This window comes from Cherax quadricarinatus, chromosome 56, assembly GCF_038502225.1.
Source record: "Cherax quadricarinatus isolate ZL_2023a chromosome 56, ASM3850222v1, whole genome shotgun sequence".
NCBI classification, from domain to species: domain Eukaryota; kingdom Metazoa; phylum Arthropoda; class Malacostraca; order Decapoda; family Parastacidae; genus Cherax; species Cherax quadricarinatus.
This window is the reverse complement of record NC_091347.1, coordinates 16986842-17012719: the sequence shown is the minus strand read 5'-3', so window position 1 is coordinate 17012719 and position 25878 is coordinate 16986842. Positions and strand designations below refer to the sequence as shown.

At 43.2% G+C, this 25878-nt stretch overlaps 1 protein-coding gene across 1 annotated transcript in view; it reads left to right on the top strand.

Moving 5' to 3' along the window:
- LOC128700690 (tubulin alpha-1A chain-like) overlaps positions 1-25878 on the top strand; it is a 48273-nt gene that overhangs the window by 5968 nt on the left and 16427 nt on the right. The window contains exons 2-4 of the mRNA XM_070097096.1: positions 19179-19401; positions 22372-22544; positions 23267-23395. Of these exons, the coding sequence (XP_069953197.1) occupies positions 19179-19401; positions 22372-22544; positions 23267-23395 (525 nt within the window). The remainder of the gene's footprint in view (positions 1-19178; positions 19402-22371; positions 22545-23266; positions 23396-25878) is intronic.

Sequence of the window (25878 nt, the reverse complement as noted above, 5' to 3'; positions counted from 1 at the left end):
ATATATATATATATATATATATATATATATATATGCAAGGAATTCGCAAGAGCAGGCGAAATATACACAAACATTGATCTTTGGCTGAAGGAGACTCGAACCTACGAACCTTGGAACAAGGTACGCAGTTCGGTAAGCCACAAACCCGGCTTTACGGCTCCAGCACGAATCGAACCAGGCTTGTCGGTTGTGTAAGTTTAATGATCGGAGATCGATAGTGTTAATGGACGGATAGTAGAACGTACGGACGGATGGTTTGAGAACTGGGTAGACGAATTAACGGACGGATAGTCGAACGACTTCACGGACGGTTAGGCAAATGGATAATAGGATTGACGAACAGACGCAAAAGGACATACTCCCGCTGTCACTAAAAGTGAGAATGCATACAAAAACACTACAATGTCACTAGCAAAGAAAATAATGATTTATAAGGGTAACCATTACGCCAAACGGCACATGGTACCACTTTAATCAGGAACACATACTCAGCAAGTTGACTTAGGATGAAACGAGAAACTATACTTGATAGCGTGTCCACACTCATTGTGGGTAATTTGCCCTAGTCAGCTGATGGGCGGGAAGCAGGAAGAGGAGAGTCGGAAGTAAGCCAGAGGGGAGAGCGGCGGAGAGGAAGAGGGGATAAAGGGAGAGAGGGACGAAGAGTTAAAAGGAAAGGAAGGAGAGAGGAGATAAGGAAACAGAAGATAGGTGGAAAATGAGATGGGATAAAAAGAACAATGATCGGGACAGAAGGAAGGGTCCAGCAGTGGGAAGACATGAATGAAGGATGTATAGAGAATAAGAAAAAAAAATGAAAGAACAAAGGAGGAAGCGCAGGAAAGAACACTTAAGAAAAAAATGAGAAGGGATGAAAGGGAAGAGTCGAGAAGGATGTAGGTAAATAAATGAGAGGGAGAGTGAACACGATAAGACAGTTGTTAATCAAGGGACTAAGAAAGAGAGAGAGAGAGAGAGAAGATTTTCAGCAAAATTGGATCCATCATCAGTATGTTGTTACCCTGTTCTGTATGATAATTACACAGTGGGAACAAAAGGTAGCTATGTTTCCTTGTCATATCTCATCACACAAGATGAGGCTCGTACAAGGTGTTGAAATGTGTCATCCTGAGCTGGGAGACTTCAGTAGGGTAATGAGAATATTATCAAGCATTCCAGCAAAGGTTCATAAGCTACGGGTGTTCCAGAGGTTTCCTTGCAGCATAGCTGAAGTTACTGTCACTTGGAAATTACCAACTCCCGAGATAGTCTATCCCATACTCAGGAGCAATGGAATTTTTATGAAGATATCTGCTTTATCCCAGAGTGGGGGGCCAAGAAGAATTATACACAGGAGAGAAAGAGGGTGGAACAAGAGAAATGTGGATGTCATGGTATATCCAACCACACATCCATACACATATACACATATATATATATACATACATACATACATATACACATACGTAGTGAAGAGGTGGGGCCAGGAGCTGAGTCTCGACTCCTGCAACCACAATAAGGTGAGTACATACATATACACATACATACATATGCATACATACTTACATGCATATTCGCACAGAGAAAAAAAGAAAGAGGAGAGAGACGAGAGAGGAATATAAAGGGGACACAAAGGGAGGGAGGGAAGGTGATTTACGTGAGTCAAATGGAATTCCCTACCTCCCTTCCCACTTCCGGGCATCACTGGTAATCCATTATAAGCTTAGGCCAGCAGGGTGTGGACATGACCACGCGTCCCACATCGTCTAACCCAGTGGACATTTCTGGACATTGCTAAACCACTGGGCGTTCCTACACTTTTGGACGTGTGAGGTGTTGCACACCTCTGTTCGCAGTTACTACTTTCGGTACTGCTATCACTGCTCTCATCCTAATAGTTGGCTACAGTGGACTTTTTTTTTTTACTGTTTTCTAACTCCCAGAGTGCTGGTTTTGACACCGTATGCCACAGTGCACACTGCGGTCCATAACATTCAGGAGTGTTTGGTCTGTATTTCTTTCCTGCACAAGTAAAGGATGTGAATAAATGATTTAGAAAAACCGTCAAATTGATAAATGAGACACTTGTGCAACATCTAGGTATCTCTATTCTGGAAACGTTTCGCCAGCCAGTGGCTTCTTCAGTCCAGTGCAGATTACTGTTATTATAGTCAAAGGGGAAGCGCTAAACCAGTAGGATTATACAGCGCCTGTGGGGGAGGGATGGAAGGTATTCAGGCTTAATTCAGGGAACTGGAGCACAGGTCCGGTTCCCTAGATCAAGAGCCCCTCACCAGCTTCAAGGAACCTTCCTTGAGGGGAATCCAGTTCAGAGAAAGGTGGAAGATAAGGAATTTGAGGGACTGATTCACCTCAAACTCCTCCACTTCCACCTTTCTCTGCATTGGGCTGAAGAAGCCACTGGCTGGTGAAACGTTTCCAGAAAAAGAGGTACCCAGATATTGCACATGTGTCTCATTTATCAGCAAGTAAAGGGCTTGTAGTTGTTGGTCCCCGAGACATGTCGAATGTAGTAATAAACTGGCAGGTGCGGAGGCGAAGGTTACTGAAGAGTACACTATAGCACGCTTTATTGTGTCTTTCTGGACCAAGTGCAGGATTATTTAATAGGAGACTGGCGGTCCTAATAAGTCCTACATAGGAACAGAGTTCAGCATAACGTGGATATTGGGTTATCCTTCCACAGGAATCATCGATATGAGACTATTCTCTGTGGACACTGATTCACTTATGGAGATAACAGTTAACCAGCTTGGAGGGAATCCAGTACGTGTCTGTGCAGCTTACAGCGTGCCACTGACTGTGTTTCACGTTTTAATAACATGCACTAAGGCCTAGGTTCTCACCTTACCACCTTAGGCATTACTGTTATAATCACCAGAGTGGCTGTAAAAACCTTTGACATTTCTGGTGAAGCGCTTAGCCTAATTCGATTTTTTTTTAATTTTCTGGCCTCATTGTTTAATGACTGGTATTGGTCTAGCTGTGTTGTTTGAATATGTACTTTAGTGAGTGAATGAGAGCTTTGATCTTACAGAACACTGCAAGACTTTTCAGTGGCAGCTGTCTCCAAATTCCATAACCCCCAATTTTTCTCATTTTTTCTCATTATCTTCCTTTTTCTACTTTATTCCTTACATTTTCTTTCTTTACTTTCTTCCCGTCTTCTATTCCCTCATCTTTCATTTCTTTCCTATTCATTTCTTTTGCTGTCTTCTCTTCTCTCATTTTCTCCTGTCTTTCCATCCCTCCCTCCTTTCTTTCCGTCCCAACCTCTTTCTACCTTTCCTTCCCATCTTCATTTTCTTCCCTACCGTTCCTCCTTTCTCTTCTCCACAACAAATACCTCCACAACATAAACTTTCCCCCGGGATAACAAAGTCAGGCTCAAGATCCTGCTGAGCCAGTGTAATCCTCACAGAAAACAAGGAAACTTGCCTGATATTTTCAGAGGTTGTTTCATTCGCTTCTTTCCCGACCTAATATGAAGTTTTCATTAGGATATATAGAAATGCTTTTATTTTTCCTTCTCATATTTTCCTTACTTAAAAAAAATAAGATTTTAAAATATACAATTTTGATAAATATCTTTGCCAACTATCCCCTCCCTCTCCCACGCTGAGAGAAAGAGAGAACGAGAGAGCAAAAGCTCCGTAATCCCCTTGAACTTTGGGATCTTCTCACTCAAGATTTACAGACGTGGGCGAGAAAAAATTCCAACAGCTTGTCTTCCTCATCCCAACATTTTTTGTGGTCACGTGGCGTTACACTCATTATAACGGACGGCTGTGTTGTGGGTGTGATGTTATACTCGTTACAATGGACTGTTGTGTTTTGGGGTAACGTTACATTCATTATACTGGATTGTTGTGTTGTGAGATGACGTTCCATTCATTATATAGGGTGTCCATAAAAACACTCCCTGATTTCAAATAGGTATAAAATGTAACTTTAGAGTAATAATCTTTCATAGTTAGTAGCTTCAGATGCAGGATTTCATTTAGTTTCATGTGGTATAGGGTAGCATTAAAGGCACTCAATGTGCGCCCCTTTGGTTGCTTAGCAGACATCGATGCGATAGTCCAGTTTGGTCCAGACGCTCTGCAGCATATCTGGTATCATGCGAACTACTTCAGTGATCGAAATTTTCAGCTCCTCCAGGGATGAAGGTAGTGGTGGTACGTAAACTGTGCTCTTCACGTGCCCCCAAAGAAAGTCGCAAAGAAAGTCTGCAAGTGGCCTGCGAGGTCACCGGTCCTGTTTGTGTCTTCTTTCTTTGGGGGTACATGAAAAGCACAGTTTGCGTACCACCACTACCCTGCAACCCTGGAGGAGCTGAAAATTTCGATCACTGAAGCAGTTCGCATGATAACACCAGATACGCTGCAGAGCGTCTGGACCGAACTGGACTATCGCATCGATTTGTAGATGAATGGTTCAGAGAACCGACATGTTGATAAATTAGACACATGTGCAACTCTTGGGTATCTTTATTGAGGAAACGTTTCGCCACACAGTGGCTTCATCATTCCATACGTAGGAGAAATTTGAAGAACAGGAGGAGAATGAGGTAATCAGTCCCTCAACCTTGAGTCGATGTGTTCAGTCCATCAATCTTGATTGATGGACTACCCTGTACCACAAGAAACTGAATACAACCCTGCATCTGAAGCTACTAACTGTGAAAGATTATTTCAATAAAGTTACATGTTATACCTGTTTGAAATCAAGGATTATTTTTTGTGAACACCCTGTATAGTAGTGGACTTCTGTGTTATGCTACTTGTGGGACCGCGCCGCAGGGGCTTTTGTTGTGTCTCAAGAATCTTGTGGATACTTTCTAACTCGAGACGTTATGGCCAGCGCTTACCAAATTACGCCGTATACTTTACCTTTGACCCAAGAACAAGGCGTGGTCAACTCCATACATGAAGTTACTGATTGCTGACGTCGCAAGGTATTGACTTATTGAACCGGGAGGCAGACATACGGGTGCCACCACCAACTGTTCCCGGTTTGTACTCGGTTGTTGAGAGTAGCAGAAGACTGTTAATAGCTTCTGTTGCGTGTTGGGAAGTTGTTTGGTAGTGGTTCTTGTGTTAGTAGCTTCTGTTTGTTTGTGGTTCACGTTGTGTGTAGTTCAGTAGCTTCTGTTTATTAGTGTTTCCTCTTGTGTGTAGTTCAGTAGCTTCTGTTTATTAGTGGTTCCGTTGTGTGTAGTTCAATAACTTCTGTTTATTAGTGCACGTTGTGTGTAGTTCCTGTAACTCATGTTGCGTTAGTAGCTATGTTTTTAGCAGTGCCTGTTGCGTTAGCAGCTCCTGTTTTGTTAGTAGCACCTGTTTGTGTATTAGTTGTTATAGTATTAGCTCCTGTTTTGCGTTACTGATTTTATTTGTGTGTTGATGCTTTTGTTCACCAATCTACTGGTGCAGCTGTTAGTGCTGCTGTTGTCACACAGAGTGATGGCTCTCATAAAGAAATTGGAGCACGCATCAATAACTGGGCCTCTATCCTTCAAACAGAACTGTTTGCCATACTCCTTGCACTCAAATGTGTCCATGTATCTAAGGTTGACACTTTAATTGTAACTGATTCTCTGTCATCCATAAATGCTCTCAACTCATTAAGTATAAATTGTGGCATGCTTGTGTCAGAAGCCAGACACAGGTATGGTAAGATTGTGGACAGTGGAGTCAGAGTGCACATGCTGTGGATTCCATCTCACATTGGTCTTCAGATGCATGATACAACTGATAAATTGGCTAAGCTTTATGCTTTCAAAGAGGGGGTAGATTACAATCTTGGGTTGTCAGTTAGCAGTTTGAGAACAATAATACGAAAAGAACTTCAAATGAACTTTATTGACTTAAGACTTAGGGAGATTGACACGAGTCAGTCCATCTATCATCATTCCATCATGCAGGAGGAGCCACGTGTCTATGGTGCATCCAACAAGATAAGCAGACTCTTGGATGTCACTACTGCCCGGCTCCGGCTGGGTTACAAGTATCTTTCGCACCACCAGATGTAGACCAAACGAAATGTAAACTTTGCCAGATGGACTATTGTCACACCTTGCATCATTATGTACTGGAGTGTGATCAAATTAATGAATTTAGAAACAACTCACTCAGAAATGTTCAAGAAATGGCAAAGTATTTTATCCACAGTGGTATATTACAGACCATTCTGGAGAAATACCCTGACTTTGCTAGCTGTAAATAATGCAGTACCATGTGTGTGTGTGTGTGTGTGTGTGTGTGCTCACCTAATTGTACTCACCTAATTGTGGTTGCAGGGGTCGAGACTCGGCTCCTGGCCCCGCCTCTTCACTGATCTCTACTAGGTCCTCTCTCTCTCTGCTTCCTGAGCTGTATCATACCTCTTCTTAAAACTATGTATGGTTCCTGCCTCCACTACTTCACTTGCTAGGCTATTCCACTTCCTGACAACTCTATGACTGAAGAAATACTTCCTAACGTCCCTGTGACTCGTCTGAGTCTTCAGCTTCCAGTTGTGACCCCTTGTCCCTGTGTCCCCCTTCTGGAACATCCTATATCTGTCCACCTTGTCTATTCCCCGCAGTATCTGTGTGTGTGTGTGTGGGTGGGTGTGTGTGTGGGTTTGTGTGTGAGTGTGGGTTTGTGTGAGTGTGGGTGTGTGAGTGTGGGTGTGAGTGTGGGTGTGTGAGTGTGGGTGTGTGAGTGTGGGTGTGTGAGTGTGGGTGTGTGAGTGTGGGTGTGTGAGTGTGGGTGTGTGAGTGTGGGTGTGTGAGTGTGGGTGTGTGAGTGTGGGTGTGTGAGTGTGGGTGTGTGAGTGTGGGTGTGTGAGTGTGGGTGTGTGAGTGTGGGTGTGTGAGTGTGGGTGTGTGAGTGTGGGTGTGTGAGTGTGGGTGTGTGAGTGTGGGTGTGTGAGTGTGGGTGTGTGAGTGTGTGTGTGTGTGTGTGTGTGTGTGTGTGTGTGTACTCACCTATTTGTGTTTTTTTTGTGTGAGTGTGTGTGTGTGTGTGTGCGTGTGTGTGTGTACTCACCTAGTTATACTCACCTAGTTGTACTCACCTAGTTGAGGTTGCGGGGGTCGAGTCCGAGCTCCTGGCCCCGCCTCTTCACTGATCGCTACTAGGTCACTCTCCCTGAGCCGTGAGCTTTATCATACCTCTGCTTAGAGCTATGTATGGATCCTGCCTCCACTACATCGCTTCCCAAACTATTCCACTTACTGACTACTCTGTGGCTGAAGAAATACTTCCTAATATCCCTGTGATTCATCTGTGTCTTCAACTTCCAACTGTGTCCCCTTGTTACTGTGTCCAATCTCTGGAACATCCTGTCTTTGTCCACCTTGTCAATTCCTCTCAGTATTTTGTATGTCGTTATCATGTCCCCCCTATCTCTCCTGTCCTCCAGTGTCGTCAGGTTGATTTCCCTTAACCTCTCCTCGTAGGACATACCTCTTAGCTCTGGGACTAGTCTTGTTGCAAACCTTTGCACTTTCTCTAGTTTCTTTACGTGCTTGGCTAGGTATGGGTTCCAAACTGGTGCCGCATACTCCAATATGGGCCTAACGTACACGGTGTACAGGGTCCTGAATGATTCCTTATTAAGATGTCGGAATGCTGTTCTGAGGTTTGCTAGGCGCCCATATGCTGCAGCAGTTATTTGGTTGATGTGCGCTTCAGGAGATGTGCCTGGTGTTATACTCACCCCAAGATCTTTTTCCTTGAGTGAGGTTTGTAGTCTCTGGCCCCCTAGACTGTACTCCGTCTGCGGTCTTCTTTGCCCTTCCCCAATCTTCATGACTTTGCACTTGGTGGGATTGAACTCCAGGAGCCAATTGCTGGACCAGGTCTGCAGCCTGTCCAGATCCCTTTGTAGTTCTGCCTGGTCTTCGATCGAGTGAATTCTTCTCATCAACTTCACGTCATCTGCAAACAGGGACACCTCAGAGTTTATTCCTTCCGTCATGTCGTTCACAAATACCAGAAACAGCTCTGGTCCTAGGACTGACCCCTGTGGGACCCCGCTGGTCACAGGTGCCCACTCTGACACCTCGCCACGTACCATGACTCGCTGCTGTCTTCCTGACAAGTGTGCGTGTGTGCGTGTGCGTGTGCGCGTGTGCGTGTGCGTGTGTGTGTGTGTGTGTGTGTGTGTGTGTGTGTGTGTGTGTGTGTGTGTGTGTGTGTGTGTGTGTGTGTGTGTGTGTGTGTGTGTGTGTGTGTGACTCAACAATCAATATTTGCACTAATAACTCATTATAGTTGTGACCGGGTGTGGAAGTGTGAATTGCTCATTACACTATAATTTATTCAGGATTGTAGCCATGTATAAACGTAAGTAACCATTCTTACAGAATTCATTACCTTCGTAACTTGAGCTCATTACCTTTGTACCTAGTTCAGCTATCAAAACTTTGGGGGCCCAGTACCTGGACCCAATACGTACCTCTGTAATCTGTAAATACCTTTGTAACTTGTCATGATTGTGACCAGACCTACCTGGAGTTCATTACCTTTGTAAATTGTGAGTTCATTACCTTTGTAAATTGTGAGTTCATTACCTCTGTAACTTGCTCAGCTATCAAATCTTTGGAGTCCAGTCCCTGGACCAATTATGTACCTCTGTAATCTTTTGACTACCGCCCACAGGATGGGTATGGGGTGCATAATAAACATATTAAACTAACTTCTGTTGAATTAGCTTACGATGTTGCGTTATAGTAGCTTCTGTTGTGTGTCAGTTTCTGTTGTGTCACCACCTGTGCTTTCTTTTTTCAGAAGGTAGAACATGTCTAAAAAATTTCCTTCAGATTTGCCTAATTTCATATCAGCCAAATTTGAGAACACTTCCAATATATAGAGGCGGTCACAGAGTAGCTTGGTGCGAATATTAATGTTTGGTTTAGGTTTTCACGTAGTGCTGCAGAGAGAGAGAGAGAGAGAGGGGGGGGAGGAGGGGGAAAGGGAGACCTCTCCCTTGCGTGATACATTTCCTCACGTAAAGCATGCGAGAAATATACTTTCTTATCTGGAAGTGTTAATAAGGGTAAGCGTTGTGGTGGTGCGGTACCACGCTTGCGTCATCTGTTTTGTACCTGTTAGAGGTTCCTAAGTTGGAAAGGAAATATGGCAGGACTGAGGTACATAGTGTTGAATCTCATTCAAAATGATAGAGATCAACGCGAAAGTATTGCGAAAGCATTGAAGTGCCTTGATACTTGTTGTTGGCTCTTGATCAAGGAATTGAATAAGCCTCTTCTATTGTGTTGAATCAACCTCCCATTCCTCAGGTGCTGTATAACCCTTCTCCTCTCCTCTACAGCAATAGTGCTGCCTCATGAAAATAATAATAAACATGTTGCAGACATGGTTACACACCTGCATGTTAGGGACCAGCATGGAAGGGGTGGCAGGTAGCTACTTTAAAATCCTCTTATTTACATCTGAGTCATTAAGGCTGCAATTCACATGCACACTGACATCAAAATACTCTAACCTTAAAAAGATGAGTCAGACAAACTTTGTGGATGCATTTACGTTTAGATGTACATTCCCTTCGGTGTGTGGGGTGCCAGACAGTGCCTGTATTAGTCACCTTACTGTATATACTCAGATATATACAATACCTCAGTTTGTATACACTGTGGGCGCCAGACAGTGTGCGTGTGTTGGTAATAACAAATGACACTTACGTCTGCTTGTAATTAGTCACGTAACAGCTGCCACTCATTAAATGATCCATCGCAGCGCGTGCTCGAGAGGAGAGGAATAGAGGGGATATTAAGAGTGATGGGGAAAAGGGAGACTAGGGGACATACGTAAAAAACAGGAAGGGAGAAGGTAGGGTGAGAAAGAAAGGGAGAGCAAAAATACACTCTTAATGAGTTGTTGGGCAAAGTGAAGGGGAAATAATAGAGACAGTAAAAGCATAAGCAAATATGAAGCATGAAATTCAGAAGGACGAGAAGGGATGAGGAGGCTGAAGAGGAAGATGAGGACTGGAGAGAGTAGAGGAAGAGGGGCACAGGGTGAGAAGAGGTGGCGAAGGACGTCGAGATTGGGCCCTGGTAAATGTGAAAGGAGAGAGGGAGGACTCTCCTTTATTTTTCTCTCCTCTAATTCGTATATTTCTAGAAAATAACTTAATACACGTGACTAATAAGTTTAAAACCTGCCTCATGGAAACACAAGACAAACCAGTGTTTCGTAGCCACCTCACTGAAAGAGCTCTAGTAACACAGATGGCATCTTGCATCACCTGAGGGGGGCGCAGAGGGCGATGCCTTTTTTTTAGCCAGTTGCAGAGATCACAGTTATATAACAAGGAGTACATTTATTATTATTATTATTATTATTATTATTATTATTATAGTCAATGTTTTTGCGAATATAATCACAATAACTATTTGTCCATCGGAGACACGCAGCAATGCTGCTAGGACGCACAGCGTGAAGTGCCTGGTATAAATGACCTGCCTAAACAATTTGTCCAGACTACCAAACAAAGTGTCCAAACTACCAAACAGGGTGTCCAAACTGTCAAACAAGGTGTCCAAACTATCGAAAAAGGTGTCCAAACTACCAAACGACCTGCCCAAATTACCAAACAAACTGCCTAAACTGCCAAACACACTGCTATCAAATAGGTTGTCCAGACTTCCAAACAGGTTATCCAGGCTACCAAACACGGTGCCCAAACTCTCAAAGTTACCCAAACAGTCCAAAATACCAAACAACTTCCCAAACGACCAGTCAATTGCCCAAACTATCAAATAAACTGCCCGAGCTACCAAACTGCCCAAACTACTAAAACGCTGAAATTCCTCAACTGGCGGAAGAGGTGGGCTGGGTGATTGACGGGATAGAGTAGTGTTTGGGAGGGTGAGTGACAAGGTAGGATAGTGGTTAGAAGGGTGATTGACGAGGTAGAGTGGTGTTTGGGAGGGTGAGTGACACGGTAGGATAGTGGTTAGAAGGGTGATTGACGAGGTGGGATAGTGGTTGGGGGGGGGTGAGTGACGAGGTAGGATAGTGGTTTGGAGGGTTTTGGTGGAGGTGGATAGAGTGATGGTGGGCGCGGTGGGATGATGGTTGGGAGGGTTAGGGTGGTGGTGGTTGTCGTGATGATAGGGGTGGTTGTGGTGGTTGCCGTGATGATGGGGGTGGTGGTGTACCTGAAGAGGGTTTTGGGGGTCAGTGCCCCCACGGCCCGGTCTGAGACCAGGTATCGTGGTGAATCAGGGTCTGATCAACCAGGCTGTTACAGCTGTCAGCTCGTAAACCGACTTAAGAACCACAGCCCGGCTGATCACGTACTGACTTTAGGTGCCTGTCCAGCGCCTTCTTGAAGACAACCAGGGATCTATTAGTAATCCCCATATATATGCTGGGGTGATGGTTATGATGATGGGACGAGGGTAGTGGCTGTGATGAGAGTGGGGTGGTGGTTGTGATGATGATAGGGGTGGTGGTGGATGTCACGATGATGGGGTGGTGGTGGATGTCGTGATGATGGAGAGGGGGTGATGGTTGTCGTGATGATGGAGAGGGGGTGATGGTTGTCGTGATGATTAGGGTGGTGGGTCAATACAGGTGGTGGCCCGGTGTCTGATGCGGGCCGTCTTGTCAGACTGTCTCTAGTTTCCACTAACTATTCCTTTCTCACTACCTCATTATCTTACAATCTCCCATAATCACAATGTCTCTCCTTTGCTCCCACTATCTCCCCTCAGCCTGATTTACTAATCTGTCTCCCACTCACCCTGCTTCACTAACCTGTCTCTCCACTCACCCTGTTTCACTAACCTGTCTCTCCACTCACCCTGCTTCACTAACCTGTCTCTCCACTCACCCTACTTCGCTAAATTGTCTCTCCACTCGCCCTGTTTCACTACCTTGTCTCCCACTCGCCCTGCTTCACTAACCTGTCTTCTTGCTTATCTTGCTTCGCTACCTCCTGTCTTCTTGCTCATCTTGCCTCGCTACCTCCTGTCTTCTTGCTTATCTTGCTTCGCTACCTCTTGTCTAGCACTTACCCTGCTTCGGGAACATCCTGTCTTCCCCTCACCCTGCTTCGCTAACCTGTTTTCCCCTCACCCTGCTTCGCTACCTCCCGTCTTCCCCTCACCCTGCTTCGCTACCTCTTGTCTTCCCCGCACCCTGCTTCGCTATCTCCTATCTTCCCCTCACCCTGCTTCGCTACCTCCTGTTTTCCCCTCACCTTGCTTCGCTACCTCCTGTCTTCCCCTCACTCTGCTTCACTACCTCCCGTCTTCCCCTCACCCTGCTTCGCTACCTCCTGTCTTCTCCTCACCCTGCTTCGCTACCTCCTGTCTTCCCCTCACCCTGCTTCGCTACCTCCTATCTTCCCCTCACCCTGCTTCGCTACCTCCTGTCTTCCCCTCACCTAGCTTCCCTACCTCCTGTCTTCCCCTCACCCTGCTTCACTACCTCCCGTCTTCCCCTCACCCTGCTTTGCTGCTTCCTGTCTTCCCCTCACCCTGCTTCGCTACCTCCTATCTTCCCCTCACCCTGCTTCGCTACCTCCTGTCTTCCCCTCACCTAGCTTCCCTACCTCCTGTCTTCCCCTCACCCTGCTTCGCTACCTCCCGTCTTCCTTGTTCTCTCTTGGTAACCATTATTACTACTAAGACATTGATTAACAAAGAATTATGTTGGCCTTTATACCTAATACACATTCATAGTAATTAATCCGTAAGGAATTATATTATGAACAGCAATTAAGCAACTGAATACTAAGAATTATATAATTTTGCAAAGATATATGAACATGCCGGAATTATTTTGAAGTGTAATGGTGTACCCGTGTCTGGTTATAATGAACACCTATCCCTTAGTATCCAGACTTACCTATATTTAACCTGACTGAACCATCTACGTATGCATTATTCACAGTTTTGTCAATATTCTTATAGATGAGGAGGATTTAGCAAAACAGAAGCAAAAACCTTAATAGACGTAGGTTGTTATTATTATCATAATCAGGGGGATGCTCTAAATCCGTTGGGAAAATAAACGTGAAGGTAGAAGAGGTAAGTAACCTACAGGTATGAATAAATGGTTTACAAAACAGGTAAGTTGATAAACCGAGACACTAGTGCAGTATTTGGGTATCTTTATTCTGGAAACGTTTCGCCAGACAGTGGCTTCTTCAGTCCAATGCAGAGAAAGGTTGAAGAAAGAGAGGAGTTTGAGGTAATCAGTCCCTCAGTTGAAAATTTTACCTCAAACTCCTCCTCATTGGACTGAAAAAAACACTGGCGAAACGTTTCCGGAATAAAGATACCCAAATGTTGCACAAGTGTCTAATTTATCAACCTACAGGTAAATGAGACTCATGAAACAGCGTAAGACTAGAACTTTATCAAGTTGTACAGATAATATGCTAACTACTGGTGTAGTGAAAAGAAGTAGATAGTCCTCGTTATAAGTGGATTTAGTCATCTTTATTGGTGGGTTTTCCGTAGACCTTAAATACGAGTAACACCTCGAGGAAGGGGAGAGATTCTTCCCTTCAGGAGTGAACCGTATAGATACAGGGTTCCGCAGGGTTCCGCAGGGTTTCCTCGAGGTTCAGAAGTCAGGAAGACAAGACAAGATGTCAACGTATAGCAGCCGGGTGACATGCTAGGGAATTTTGTTAACGAAACACTACTCCTCAAGATGTTCCATATAACTTGAGGTTGGCCAGTGCCGCACTGAGGCTGGAGGGCAGAAAATTGAAGGTTCGGACAGGCTGAATGCTGATAGATGGACGCTTTGGCAGAAATAATACAACTTTGGCAGACAAGAGCACCAGATGACATGTACTGACTATCTGCGTGACTCATTTTTGTCGCACACTGGTGACAGCTTCGCATTGATCCCCCACCCTGCCATCCTTGCTTTCACCCCCCTCCTCACCCTGTCGTCAACCCTCCACTCGGCCTTTAGCCTCTTCCCCACTGAAAAATAGTATGGTGATACCGACAAGGTGTGGAAAAAGACGCTTAAGTACGGTTCAGGACATTTATTAGAGGAAACGATACACAAATAACCCGCACATAGAAGAGAGGAGCTTACGACGACGTTTCGGTCCGACTTGGACCATTTACAAAGTCACACTGTGTATCGTTCCAGACACGATATTGTGCTTTTTTTTTTTGTTATTAAAGGAAACGTTTCTCCACGTGCGGCGACTTCAGTCCTAATGACTGAAGAAGCCACCCGTGGCAAAATTCTTTCGTACTCTTACTTTACCTTCTCCCCTCCCTGCCCTTACTTTACCTTCTCCCCTCCCTGCCCTTGTCCCCTTCTCAACCTCCCCTCACACCTTTCCCACCCTGCCATCACCCCTGCTTGGTAGATTCGCAGTATTATGCTGACCGGGTCTTTGCCAGTTAGTGATCCGGCCTCGGCTTCCCATTGGAGGAGTACCTTGTCATTCATAATGTTTTTCATGGGACGAGGTGTTTGTACCTCTTCACCTTCCGGGACCATTTGTCCCTAATCTTAGCTACATTCTCCGCCTTCACGGGGCTTGTAGGGAGAAGTTAGGCCCTTGAGCTGCCACTTACCCCGCCCCACGGGCTTGAAGGGTGTGGCAGCTACGTAGCAGCAGACGATGTCAAGAAGTGCAAAGGCATCAAGCACAACAAGATCCTTTTGGGGCCACACCCCAGTTTTGGGCCACAGCGGAGTGTTTGGGAAGCTCTTGCTGTGTTTTGACTGCTGCTGTTGCTTGTTCGTTGCACCTGGATATAAACACCGAGATACGTATGTCGCTCCTTGTATATATACTTAGAGTTTACTTTAATCTCTGTTTCAGGCTTTAAGGTATTCTTAACTGGTGATGCATAGGTGACATGCAGCATTAACCCTTTCAGAAATCGATAGGATTTAATTAAGTCTAAGTAACCAACCAACCTCTTCTCACCCTGCACTCACCCCCTCCTATCCTCCCTCCTTCCCCTTCCAACATTAGTTTAATGAGGTAAATTAAGTGCTTAGATGAGCTCTACTTGAACTAGTTGAGCGAAGGCGCATGATAATGGTAATAACAGTACTAATGAAAATTATGAAAAGGACAAATATGAAAATAACTATGGGAATTTTCTTCTGACAGATTACTATAGTCATAAAAAAGGCTCTATACTTGTATGGCAGATATGCATACTTAATTTCCTCCCTTTCTACATGCACTCTATTACCCTTTTGGGTTTAGCATTTCCTTGTGAATATAATAATAATTCCCTTTCTCCCTCACCCTCTCTCTTCCCTTCAAACCTTTACCATGGTTTTCTCACTACTGTAGTCTTTAATTCATGCTCACCTTTTCTGGCGCGGTGGACGTCTATTAAAGCGTATTTAACGTGGCATAAGCACGCTTACTTCACAAAGGGAATGTTTAGGACATTTGTTGTAGCTGTTAGTTACTGTAGGTTTTTTTTAGATTTCTTACATTTAAATTTTACTGTGGTCTTAAGAGCATATAAATGTTTGGGCACACATACTGTATACCTGGAGAGAGTTCCGGGGGTCAACGCCCCCGCGGCCCGGTCTGTGACCAGGCCTCATGGTGGATCAGGGCCTGATCAAAAAGGCTGTTACTGCTGGCCGCACGCAATCCAACGTACAAACCACAGCCCGGCTGGTCAGGTACCGACTTTAGGTGCCTGTCCAGTGCCTGCTTGAAGACAGCCAGGGGTCTATTGGTAATCCCCCCTTATGTATACTGGGAGGCAGTTGAACAGCCTTGGGCCCCTGACACTTATTGTGTTGTCTGTTAACGTGCTAGTGGCACCCCTGCTTTTCATTGGGGGAATGTTGCATCGTCTGCCAAGTCTTTTGCTTTCGTAGGGTGTGATTTTCGTGTGCCAATTTGGTACTATTCCCTCTACCTACTGTATAATAGCACAGTAGGTAGGTATAACCTAGAATAACCCAATAACAGTGTAAGTTATTTCCATTGTCGAATACACACATTCTGCTCTCATCCAGCCGTGTCTGGAGATTATTATTATTATTATTATTATTGTATATATTTATTATTATTATTATTATTATTATTATTATGTTCATGGGAAAGCCCTTAATCCGTCGAGGTCACAGTAAGCGTTTGGAATGGGAGATAATCAACTTCGATTCCAGTAAGGGAAAGCTAATTGAAATTCCTTGGATTAAGATCCCTAAACAGCATCTAGACACCATTGTCCTTGAAAAGATCTAGGGAGAGAGAGAGCCTACGAAATTAGGATAATCTAATTAATACCTCATTTATGCGTTGTGGTCTGCATCACCCGACTAATACCGTAGGTGACAAGGCCCCAGTGGAAAATAGTTATTTTTGACTAATTACAATTATCATACCATAGTTTAACTGGTATGATAATTGTTCTTATGTGTACCTGTACGTAAATAAACTTACTTAGCTTTGTACCATTGTCTGGCTTGTAGCCAGTTATGACCGGGTTCGACTCCTTATACCTGTTGCTATGATCATCTAGCAGTAAATAGGTAACTAGGATTTAGTCAAATGTTGTCGATCGAATGTTAAGGAAAAACTCAAGGTGGAAGTAAGCTATATGCTAATTGTCTTTTTCGGGCTGTACTGAGTTAATCATAGTAGGAACCCGGAGAACCCGGGTTCATTGAGGTGGAGGGTATGGACAAGACCTTTTAAAACCTGCTGCTCCTGTTCACCTCGTAGTAAACTCATGTAGTACTTTGGTCAACTGTTGCTGGTCGTAGCCAGCAGGATGATGACCTTAGGATTTCAATGGAAATCAACCACGGTTGCATTATTGGATTATTAACCCTCTGGAGGTTAATAATGCGAAAAAATCTTCTTCAGTGTCTTTTATCATGTTCTTGCAATTCTTATTCTGTTCTTTATTGATTTTTCACTGGCAAGCGTCCTCACTCCATCATCGTAGCTCTCCCTGCTGACTTATTCATAACAATCGCGGCCACACCCAACACGCACTCATGCTACACCATTCCTCTTATCGTGTTCTCTGTCTCTTGCAAGTGCAATGTCTCTTGCAAGTGCAAGAGTACAGACATGCACTCATTACTCACATAGTCTTCACGTTCACCCAGGCTGGGTGAACGTGCTTATCATTAACACGTAGTTAGCAAGTTCGCCCAGGCTGGGTAATGTAGAAGACACTAGAAATAAATTATTATGATATTCATGGGGAGCTCTAGAACCGTAAGGTTCAAAAAGCTCCTGGGGAAATAAAAGGCATTGAGGATCAATCCAAGGCAAGGAAGAGCAGGTCCAGTTCATTCGATCAAAAGCCCTTCACCTCATTTGAAAGGTTTAAAACAGTTATAGTGGATAATTTTTAATGTGTTTAGATTGTTACCAATAGACTCCTGGCTGCCTTTAAGAAGGCACTGGACAGGCACCTAAAGTCAGTACCTGACCAACCGGGTTGTGGTTCGTACGTCAGCTTGCGTGCGGCCAGCAGTAACAGCCTGGTTGATCAGACCCTGATCCACCATGAGGCCTGGTCTCAAACCTAGCCGCGGGGACGTTGACCCCTGAAACCCTCTCCAGGTATAGTGGAAATCACTAAACCTGTTGGGGTCATACAGCGCTTGTGGAATAGGAGAGCAATCAAGTTTGATCTAAAAAGGGGAGGGCAAGTTGGATGAAGAGCCCCCACCAGCATCAAGTAACCTATTAGTACGGAGCGCTTCTCCCAAAATATGGTAATGATGTGAATTGTTCCAACCAGGGTATTGCTTCTTGTACTATAATAATAATAATAATAATAATAATAATAATAATAATAATAATAATAATTTATTATTATTATTATTATTACCGGTAATAATAATAATTATTATAATCATGGGGGAGCGCTAAACCCATAGGATTATACAGCGCATGTGGGGGGGATGGAAGGCATTCAGCCTCAATTCAGGGTAAGATAAGATAAGATTTCGTTCGGATTTTTAATCCCCGGAGGGTTAGCCACCCAGGATAACCCAAGAAAGTCAGTGCGTCATCGAGGACTGTCTAACTTATTTCCATTGGGGTCCTTAATCTTGTCCCCCAGGATGCGACCCACACCAGTCGACTAACACCCAGGTACCTATTTGCTGCTAGGTGAACAGGACAACAGTTGTAAGGAAACGTGTCGAAATGTTTCCACCCGCCGGGAATCGAACCCGGGCCCTCCATGTGTGAAGCGGGAGCTTTAGCCACCAGGCCACCGGGCCACACTGGAGCACAGATCCAATTCCCTAGATCAAGAGCCCCTCACCAGCATCAAGGAACCCTTGAGGGGGTAATAATAATTATTATTATTACCGGTATGTGTGTATTGTTATTTTTTATTCTCACTCGTTGTCGTTATTAAGATTATTGTTTTCTTGAAGCGCTAAGTCCATAGAGGTTATAGTAAGATTATTTAGGTACAGACAAACGTATTTGTGATTATGATTATCATACAGAGTAACGCGTGTAAATTATCCACCAGCTATCAAAATTTTGCGGCCCAGTCCCTGGACCCATAATGTACCTCCGTAAACTTTTTGGCTACCGCCCACAGGATGGATATGGGGTGCATAATAAAGATATTAAACTGAACTGACTGGATAACTCAAAAAAGTCAGACGAACTGACTTATTCCCATTGGGGTCCTCATTTCTTTTGAATCCCTCACGAGAAATATTTTGATGATAGTAGAAGGCTCTTTATCCAAGGCATTGGACCTGTGCTCCCCCTTCCTTGTTTCAAGCCTCATTGCTCTCCCAGTCAGATATTAATCTAAATGGTTATAAGTGACCATAATGTTTAAAGGGGTGGACCGGTAAGCCAGCAGAAGGCCTCGGTCAGATGACCAAAAGCTCCAACGGCGGGTCATCATCTGGCTAAAACCCGCGTCAGGAAATACTTGTCCTGTTTCCTGACGAACCTTACCTAACCTAACCCAGTCTGACTTGGGGGTTATCCTAGGTAATCTCCGCCGGTACTGCTATATATGATAATATATGTAACTATTTATGTGTACCTATACCTGAATAAACTTACACTAGACGCCATATGAACCCCTTACGGGTTTAGAGCTTCCCCATAAATATACGCTTAATAATATTTTTTGTTCATCTGTCATTAAAATGCCTCGTCTGGTCTTTCCTCAGCGTGAGTGCATCAGCATCCATGTGGGTCAAGCTGGGGTGCAGATGGGCAACGCCTGCTGGGAGCTCTACTGCCTGGAACACGGCATTGCCCCTGACGGCACTATTCCCTCAGACAAAACCGCCGGAGACGGAGACGACTCTTTCACCACCTTCTTCAGCGAGACCGGCTCCGGCAAGCACGTCCCCAGGGCTATCTTCGTCGACCTTGAACCTTCAGTTATCGGTGGGTTGGTTTGGTGATCTGGAGGTACGCCGGAGAATGGAGGAGCTGGGGAATGAGGAGCAGCAGTTGAGGATGGAGAAATGGGCGGTGAGGATAGGGGCATTGTTTACATTGGGGATGGATAGGGGCATTGCAGGGACGGTTGGAGGGGGAGTGAGGGATAGGTGGATAGCAATGGTGAATTGAAGGAATGGAGGAAATGGAATGTTGAGGGAGGGTATGGAGGAGGATGAATGGAGGGTATGAAGGAGGGTGGAGGGAGGGTATGGAGGAGGGTTGATGGAAGGTATGAAGAGTGGAGTTAAGGCAAAAAGGAGGGTGGAGGGAGGGTACGAAGAGTGGAGTTAGGGCATAAAGGAGGGTGGAGGGAGGGTATGAAGGAGGATGAAGGGAAGGTATAAAGGAGGGTGGAGGGAGGGTATGAAGGATGGTGGAGGGAGGGTATGAAGGATGGTGGAGGGAGGGTATGGAGGAGGATGAAGGGAAGGTATAAAGGAGAGTGGAGGGAGGGTATGAAGGATGGTGGAGGGAGGGTATGAAGGATGGTGGAGGGAGGGTATGAAGGATGGTGGAGGGAGGGTGTATGCAGGATACACTGGAGACCATACAACTAATGGTATTCACTAACTGTTGTGCTACTCTGCTCAGATAATCTCTTTATTATTCTTTCTTTGTATAGATTTATTTTCAAGCATACCTTTATCTACACTCACTCTATTCCTGCTTATTATTATTATGATTATGATTATTATTATGATTATTATTATTATTATGATTATTATTATTATTAGCATTATTATTATCATTATCATTATTATCATTATTATCATTATTATTATCATTACTACTACTACTACTACTACTACTACTACTACTAGTACTACTACTACTAGTACTACTACTACTAGTACTACTAGTACTACTACTACTAGTACTAGTACTACTACTACTAGTACTACTACTACTACTACTACTACTACTACTACTGAGAAGTCCCTAGAGGCTGAGAGATAATCAAATTTGATTCAAGGGAAGGTAACTCAGTTGTCTTGGAGCATCAAGGATTCTATAGTACATGATAGTACTCCACCTTTCCCTCTTTTAAAACAACACCCTTAAGACTATTTTTGTTCTTGGGTCTCCTCCCTACAGTATCACCAGTATGTGTTGTGATACTTCTATCCCTCATGACTCACGAAATCGTAATAACGTGATTGCAAACAAATCACAGAACAGGTAGGGCTTGAACCCATGGCAGGTGAGTCCTAAAACTCACAGGCTATTGTATTAACTACTCGGCCAGCTGGCCAAGTGGTTAGCGCTAAGAGACAACTCAATAAGTGTCAGGGGCCCAAGACTGTTCAACTTCCTCCCAACATAAATTAGGGAGATTATCAATGGACCCCTGGGTGTCTTCCCTACTTCCAACTCGAACAGTCGCCGTTTAGTTGAATCCTCTCTTATACACAACTTTCCCTGTATGAACCTTAGCCCTGGCTTCGTCTCTGTAGATGCCTTCCTCTCCCACTACATTGTAAAATGCTCCAAACTTCAGAACACCCGTGACTTAACCTGAATCCTCATTTTTTCTTCTTCTTCTTCTTCTTCTTTTTCTTCTTCCTCTTCCCCTTTCCTCTCTCCTTTTCTCCTCTGGGTTGTCTCGTGTTTCCTGTCTCGTGTTTCTGTTCCTTCTTCATTTATTTTATTTCACCACTTCCCCTTTCATGCACCTCGGTGCGCTTGCTCTCCCTCTGTGGGTTTCTAGCTCTCTTGCAGTGCTCCCCTTCCTTTGTATTTGACTGGCTCGTCTTCCTTATTTCCCACTTCTACCACTACCACTACTACTACCTCTTCTTCTTCTACTACAACTACTGATGAAATTAAGACACATGTGCGGCGTCTGGTTGTCTTTGTTGTGGACGTTTCGCCATCCAGTGGCTGGTTGGATGGCGAACCGTCTACGGTGGGGATGCCCGGGTGTTGTGCATGTGTCATTTCATCCTGTCGGTATTATATACAATTCTTGTACTACTACCACTACTACTACTACTACCTCCACCTCTTCCTGCCTATATATAGCCGTCCTGCTCCACCTCTGTTAGTGTGACTTTGTCAATGGTCCAAGTCAGACCGAAACGTCGTCGTAAGCTTCTCTCTTTTATGTGCGGGTTATTTGTGTATTGTTCCAGTCACGGTATTGTGCCTTTTTGTTATTTATTTTCAAGAAGGCACTGTACAGGCACCTAAAGTCAGTACCTGACCAGCCGGGCTGTGGCTTGTACATTGGTCTACGTGTGGCCAGAGTAACAGCCTGGTTGATCAGGCCCTGATCCACCACGAGGCCTGGTCACAGACCAGGCCATGGGGGGCATTGACCCCCGAAACCTCCTCCAGGTATACCTGCCATGGGTTCAGGCTCCACCTATTCTGTGGTTTTTATTCCTCGTACTTTTGTGACATTAACTGGTACTGCTTCAGCACTTGTATACTGTGTATACAACCATGTACCATCTTGATTAAGACCACCATCCCTTCCCCAGGATTCACCATTAATGCTATCAACTATCTTTCCTCCAGCTCATGCACCCACCATCCATTAGGGTTATTATTATTATTACAGTATTATAGAGAAGGAGAAGAAGCAAGCAGAGATGGCAAGCAGGAGAGGTTATAGAGTAATTGGGGTAATGAGAGGCAGTTTGGTTTGATACAAGGAAGGAGAGGACAGGTCCAATTCCTGGCATCAAGAACATCCCTCCCCCCCCAACCTGGGAAATGGGAGGGAACAATCAGATTTTATCCAAGGAAGGAGAGTATTGGTAAAAATACTTGGATCAAATCCCTTCACCAACATCAAGGCACCCCATCCTTTAACAGTCAAAACAATTAAAATGTATTCTTTCACATGATTTCTACAAGCAAATAGACTGTTTATATGACATAACTCTTGAGGGTTTTCTTCTTCTTTAGATGAAGTTCGGACTGGGGCGTATCGACAGTTGTTCCACCCTGAGCAGCTCATCACGGGAAAGGAGGATGCAGCCAACAATTATGCCCGTGGTCACTACACTATCGGCAAGGAAATTGTCGACCTTGTCTTGGATAGGAGCCGAAGGCTAGCCGACCAATGTTCAGGCCTCCAGGTGGGTCAGCATCAATTTGGAGATGGCTTATGCATGGGTATTTACTAATCTCTAGTGCAGTTCATGGGAACCTTCATGTGCATTTAAGGGGAACATTTTTATGTACTTGTATTTGTGAGAAACTTAAAAATGAAGGATAACCAAGCTTGCAAAACATGATCTATTTTTGTGTAGAAATTTTAAGTACAGTAGTCATTTAAATTTTGTATTAATTTTTATAAAAATAATGATAAAAGTACTCTGTCTCTTATAGTAATATTAGAGTACTTTTATCATTATTTTTTATAAAAATTAGTACAAAATTTAAATGACTACTGTAATATTAAGTGATATTATGTGCTGTTGAAAGTAATTCTATTTATTATTTATTAGGCTTCTCCATATGCAATATTTTTTCTGTGATCCTGACTTGCTTTTGTAATTCTCGCATATTATCCAGTGTTGATTTATAATATGAACATTTGTAACAGTTAATTTTTAGTTTTATAATTTTTATTGATAGTAGATATCAATATCTAGACTTGAACAACCATGATACCAATGTGTTAATTTTTAGTTTTATGATTTTTATTGATAGTAGATATCAATATCCAGACTTGAACAACCATGATACCAATGTGTTAATTTTTAGTTTTATGATTTTTATTGATAGTAGATATCAATATCCAGACTTGAACAACCATGATACCAATGTGAGTTTAATGTCTGAAATTTTCATTCAGGGCTTCCTGGTATTTCACTCATTTGGTGGCGGCACTGGCTCTGGCTTCACCTCCCTACTGATGGAACGGCTCTCTGTTGACTACGGCAAGAAAAGCAAGCTAGAATTCGCCATCTACCCTGCACCACAGGTGCGAACACAGTGAACATGGTTCACACAGCACATTATTGTTTGCCCCAAAATTTTTATCTTTTGTCTGGCCTTCACAAATGAAGTAGTCTTGTTCAATTAGCTGTTATATACATTTCTAACACAAATCTTAGTCCTAGTTTTGTTCCTGTTTATACTTGTTTTTCTCAGTACAGTACACTGTCAAATTTCTTAAGAACCTGCATGTTACAACCTGGTCTGAGCATTCTCTCCTTTTAATTGACCTGTCATCTGTCTTTTAAAGTTCACTCCAAATTGTTGGTTAGTTGTGAATTGTTCTAACCACTGTTTAGTGAATTTCATTATTTCTCATAGAAAGAGCTTTGCAGTAAATAGTTCTATGCAGGTTTTTTTTTTAACATGCTGGCCATCTCCCACTGAGGCAGAGTGACTCGAAAGAGAAACACTTTTACCAACATTCACACTATCAGTGTCTTGCCAGAGGTGCACAAATACGACAGTTTAGATGTTCCTCTAAACAGCATATATCCCAAACACCTCCTTTAGGGTGCAGGTGCTGTACTTCCCACCTCCAGGACTCAAGTCTGGCTAACCGGTTTCCCTGAATCCCTTCACAAAATATTACCCTGCTTACACTCCTCGTCAAGTCCCAAGAATCATTTGTGTCCACTTACTCAGCTTGTCAAATCCCAAAAACCATTTGTCTCCACTCATTCCTATCTAACATGCTCAATTAAATCAAATGCAGTAGTTTATTTAAAATGTGGGAAAAAGGTGCTGGAAAGTCATGAAAAAATAAAAGGACTATAAACTGTATAGGATGCACACCACCCAGAAATTCAAATTAACCAGATATGAATGTACCAATGTAGAGAGAAGACAAAAATATTTAAAAGCAGAAATACTGTAGTAGACAAGAACAAGATGAATTAAATCTACTATATACATGTTTTTAAAACAAATATGAATAACCAGATGGAAAGAATCAAGGATGATGCCAAAATCACCAAATTAAGTGGGTAGATACAAATTCCTCAGTATGAAGTTCTTACAGGAGTGGACACTGTAAATGAAGTGGGTTTGAGCCCTGAACAGCCACTCTGAATGAACCCCCACTGAAATAATTTAAGAAATAAAGAAGGTAGATGAATGGTTCAAAGAACCGACACGTTGTTAAATTAGACACATGTGCAACATGGACTGATGAAGCCACTGTGTGGCGAAACGTTTCCTCAATAAAGACACCCAAGAGTTGCACATGTGTCTAATTTAACAATAAAGAAGCTACTTCTGTATTGTATTGCTTGTTGGCAAAATGAAAAAGAAGCAGACAGAATTTAAAAAAAAAGTGTAGAAGAACTAAGCTGCTGCTGTGGGGAAAAAAAAATATTTGGTATTTCATTAAGAAGTAAACATGTGAACAAATGGAAAAAGGAAAAATGTGCAGATATTAACATAGCAATTGCTATTAACACAGCAATTGTTGAAAATGGCCTATAAGGCCATTTTCAACAACAGTTGCTATACATACTCTGGAAAAGGCCAAACAATGACAGTGAGTAAACATTGTGGCTTCAAATCAGCAAAATCCTATGAAGTACAGTATATCAGATTTATTAAGCTACTATGATTCACAGGAAAACTGATGAGTAAATGGCCTTTACAGTACAGTATTTTGATATGAAAAATGCTTTTGGGAGTTTCCCATAAAGACTAATTTTGAAGCTAAAAAATATAATAAGAATAGCAGGCAAACCTATTAACCCTTGCCCTGCCATGACCCTCAAAATTAAAAGCCCCGAAAGTGATGTGATTCTTCTTGAAAAAAATAAAAAATATTAGAGAATCTTTTTCCTGATGCTAATGACACCAAGAAATGCAAAATTTGACGGAAAACCTATGGAATTATACAGGCAAGAGGTTGGAGGTTGGAAGCAATTTTTGCTAGTATGGCTTCCATTCTATCAAATAAGCACAAGAAACTGCCCACTCAACCATCAGAACTACCCTATAAAGTGCCCAGAAGTCTGTAATTAGGCCAGTTTTATACAGAATTCAACAAATTTCATTTTAAAAACCGAGTAAAAAATAAACACTGTAGGCATTCCAGCCACTAAAACCTTTCCTCTGTTTGCTAATCATATCTCTGGGTCTCCCTGCATAACACTTGTCCTCTGCTTTGAATTCATCATCACACAAAAAACTTGAAATTTTACCCTGCTTCTCAGGAAATTACTGCAACCAAGAATAACAGATCATGATTGAGACCATCCAAATAATTGAACCATACCAAAAATGTGGGCTCCCTATCCTTCCTCAGAAAAGTCACCAACAGTCAAATATTTCTGCTATTTGAGACCTATTTCAAGACATTTCTGGTCAGAAACCAACCAAACTTATTTCTATTTAACTAGTATGCCTATCAGTTAACACCAGGAAACACCTGAACACCTTTAACTTAATGTTGGTAGAATTACTGACAAAATGTCACATTAGTTGCAC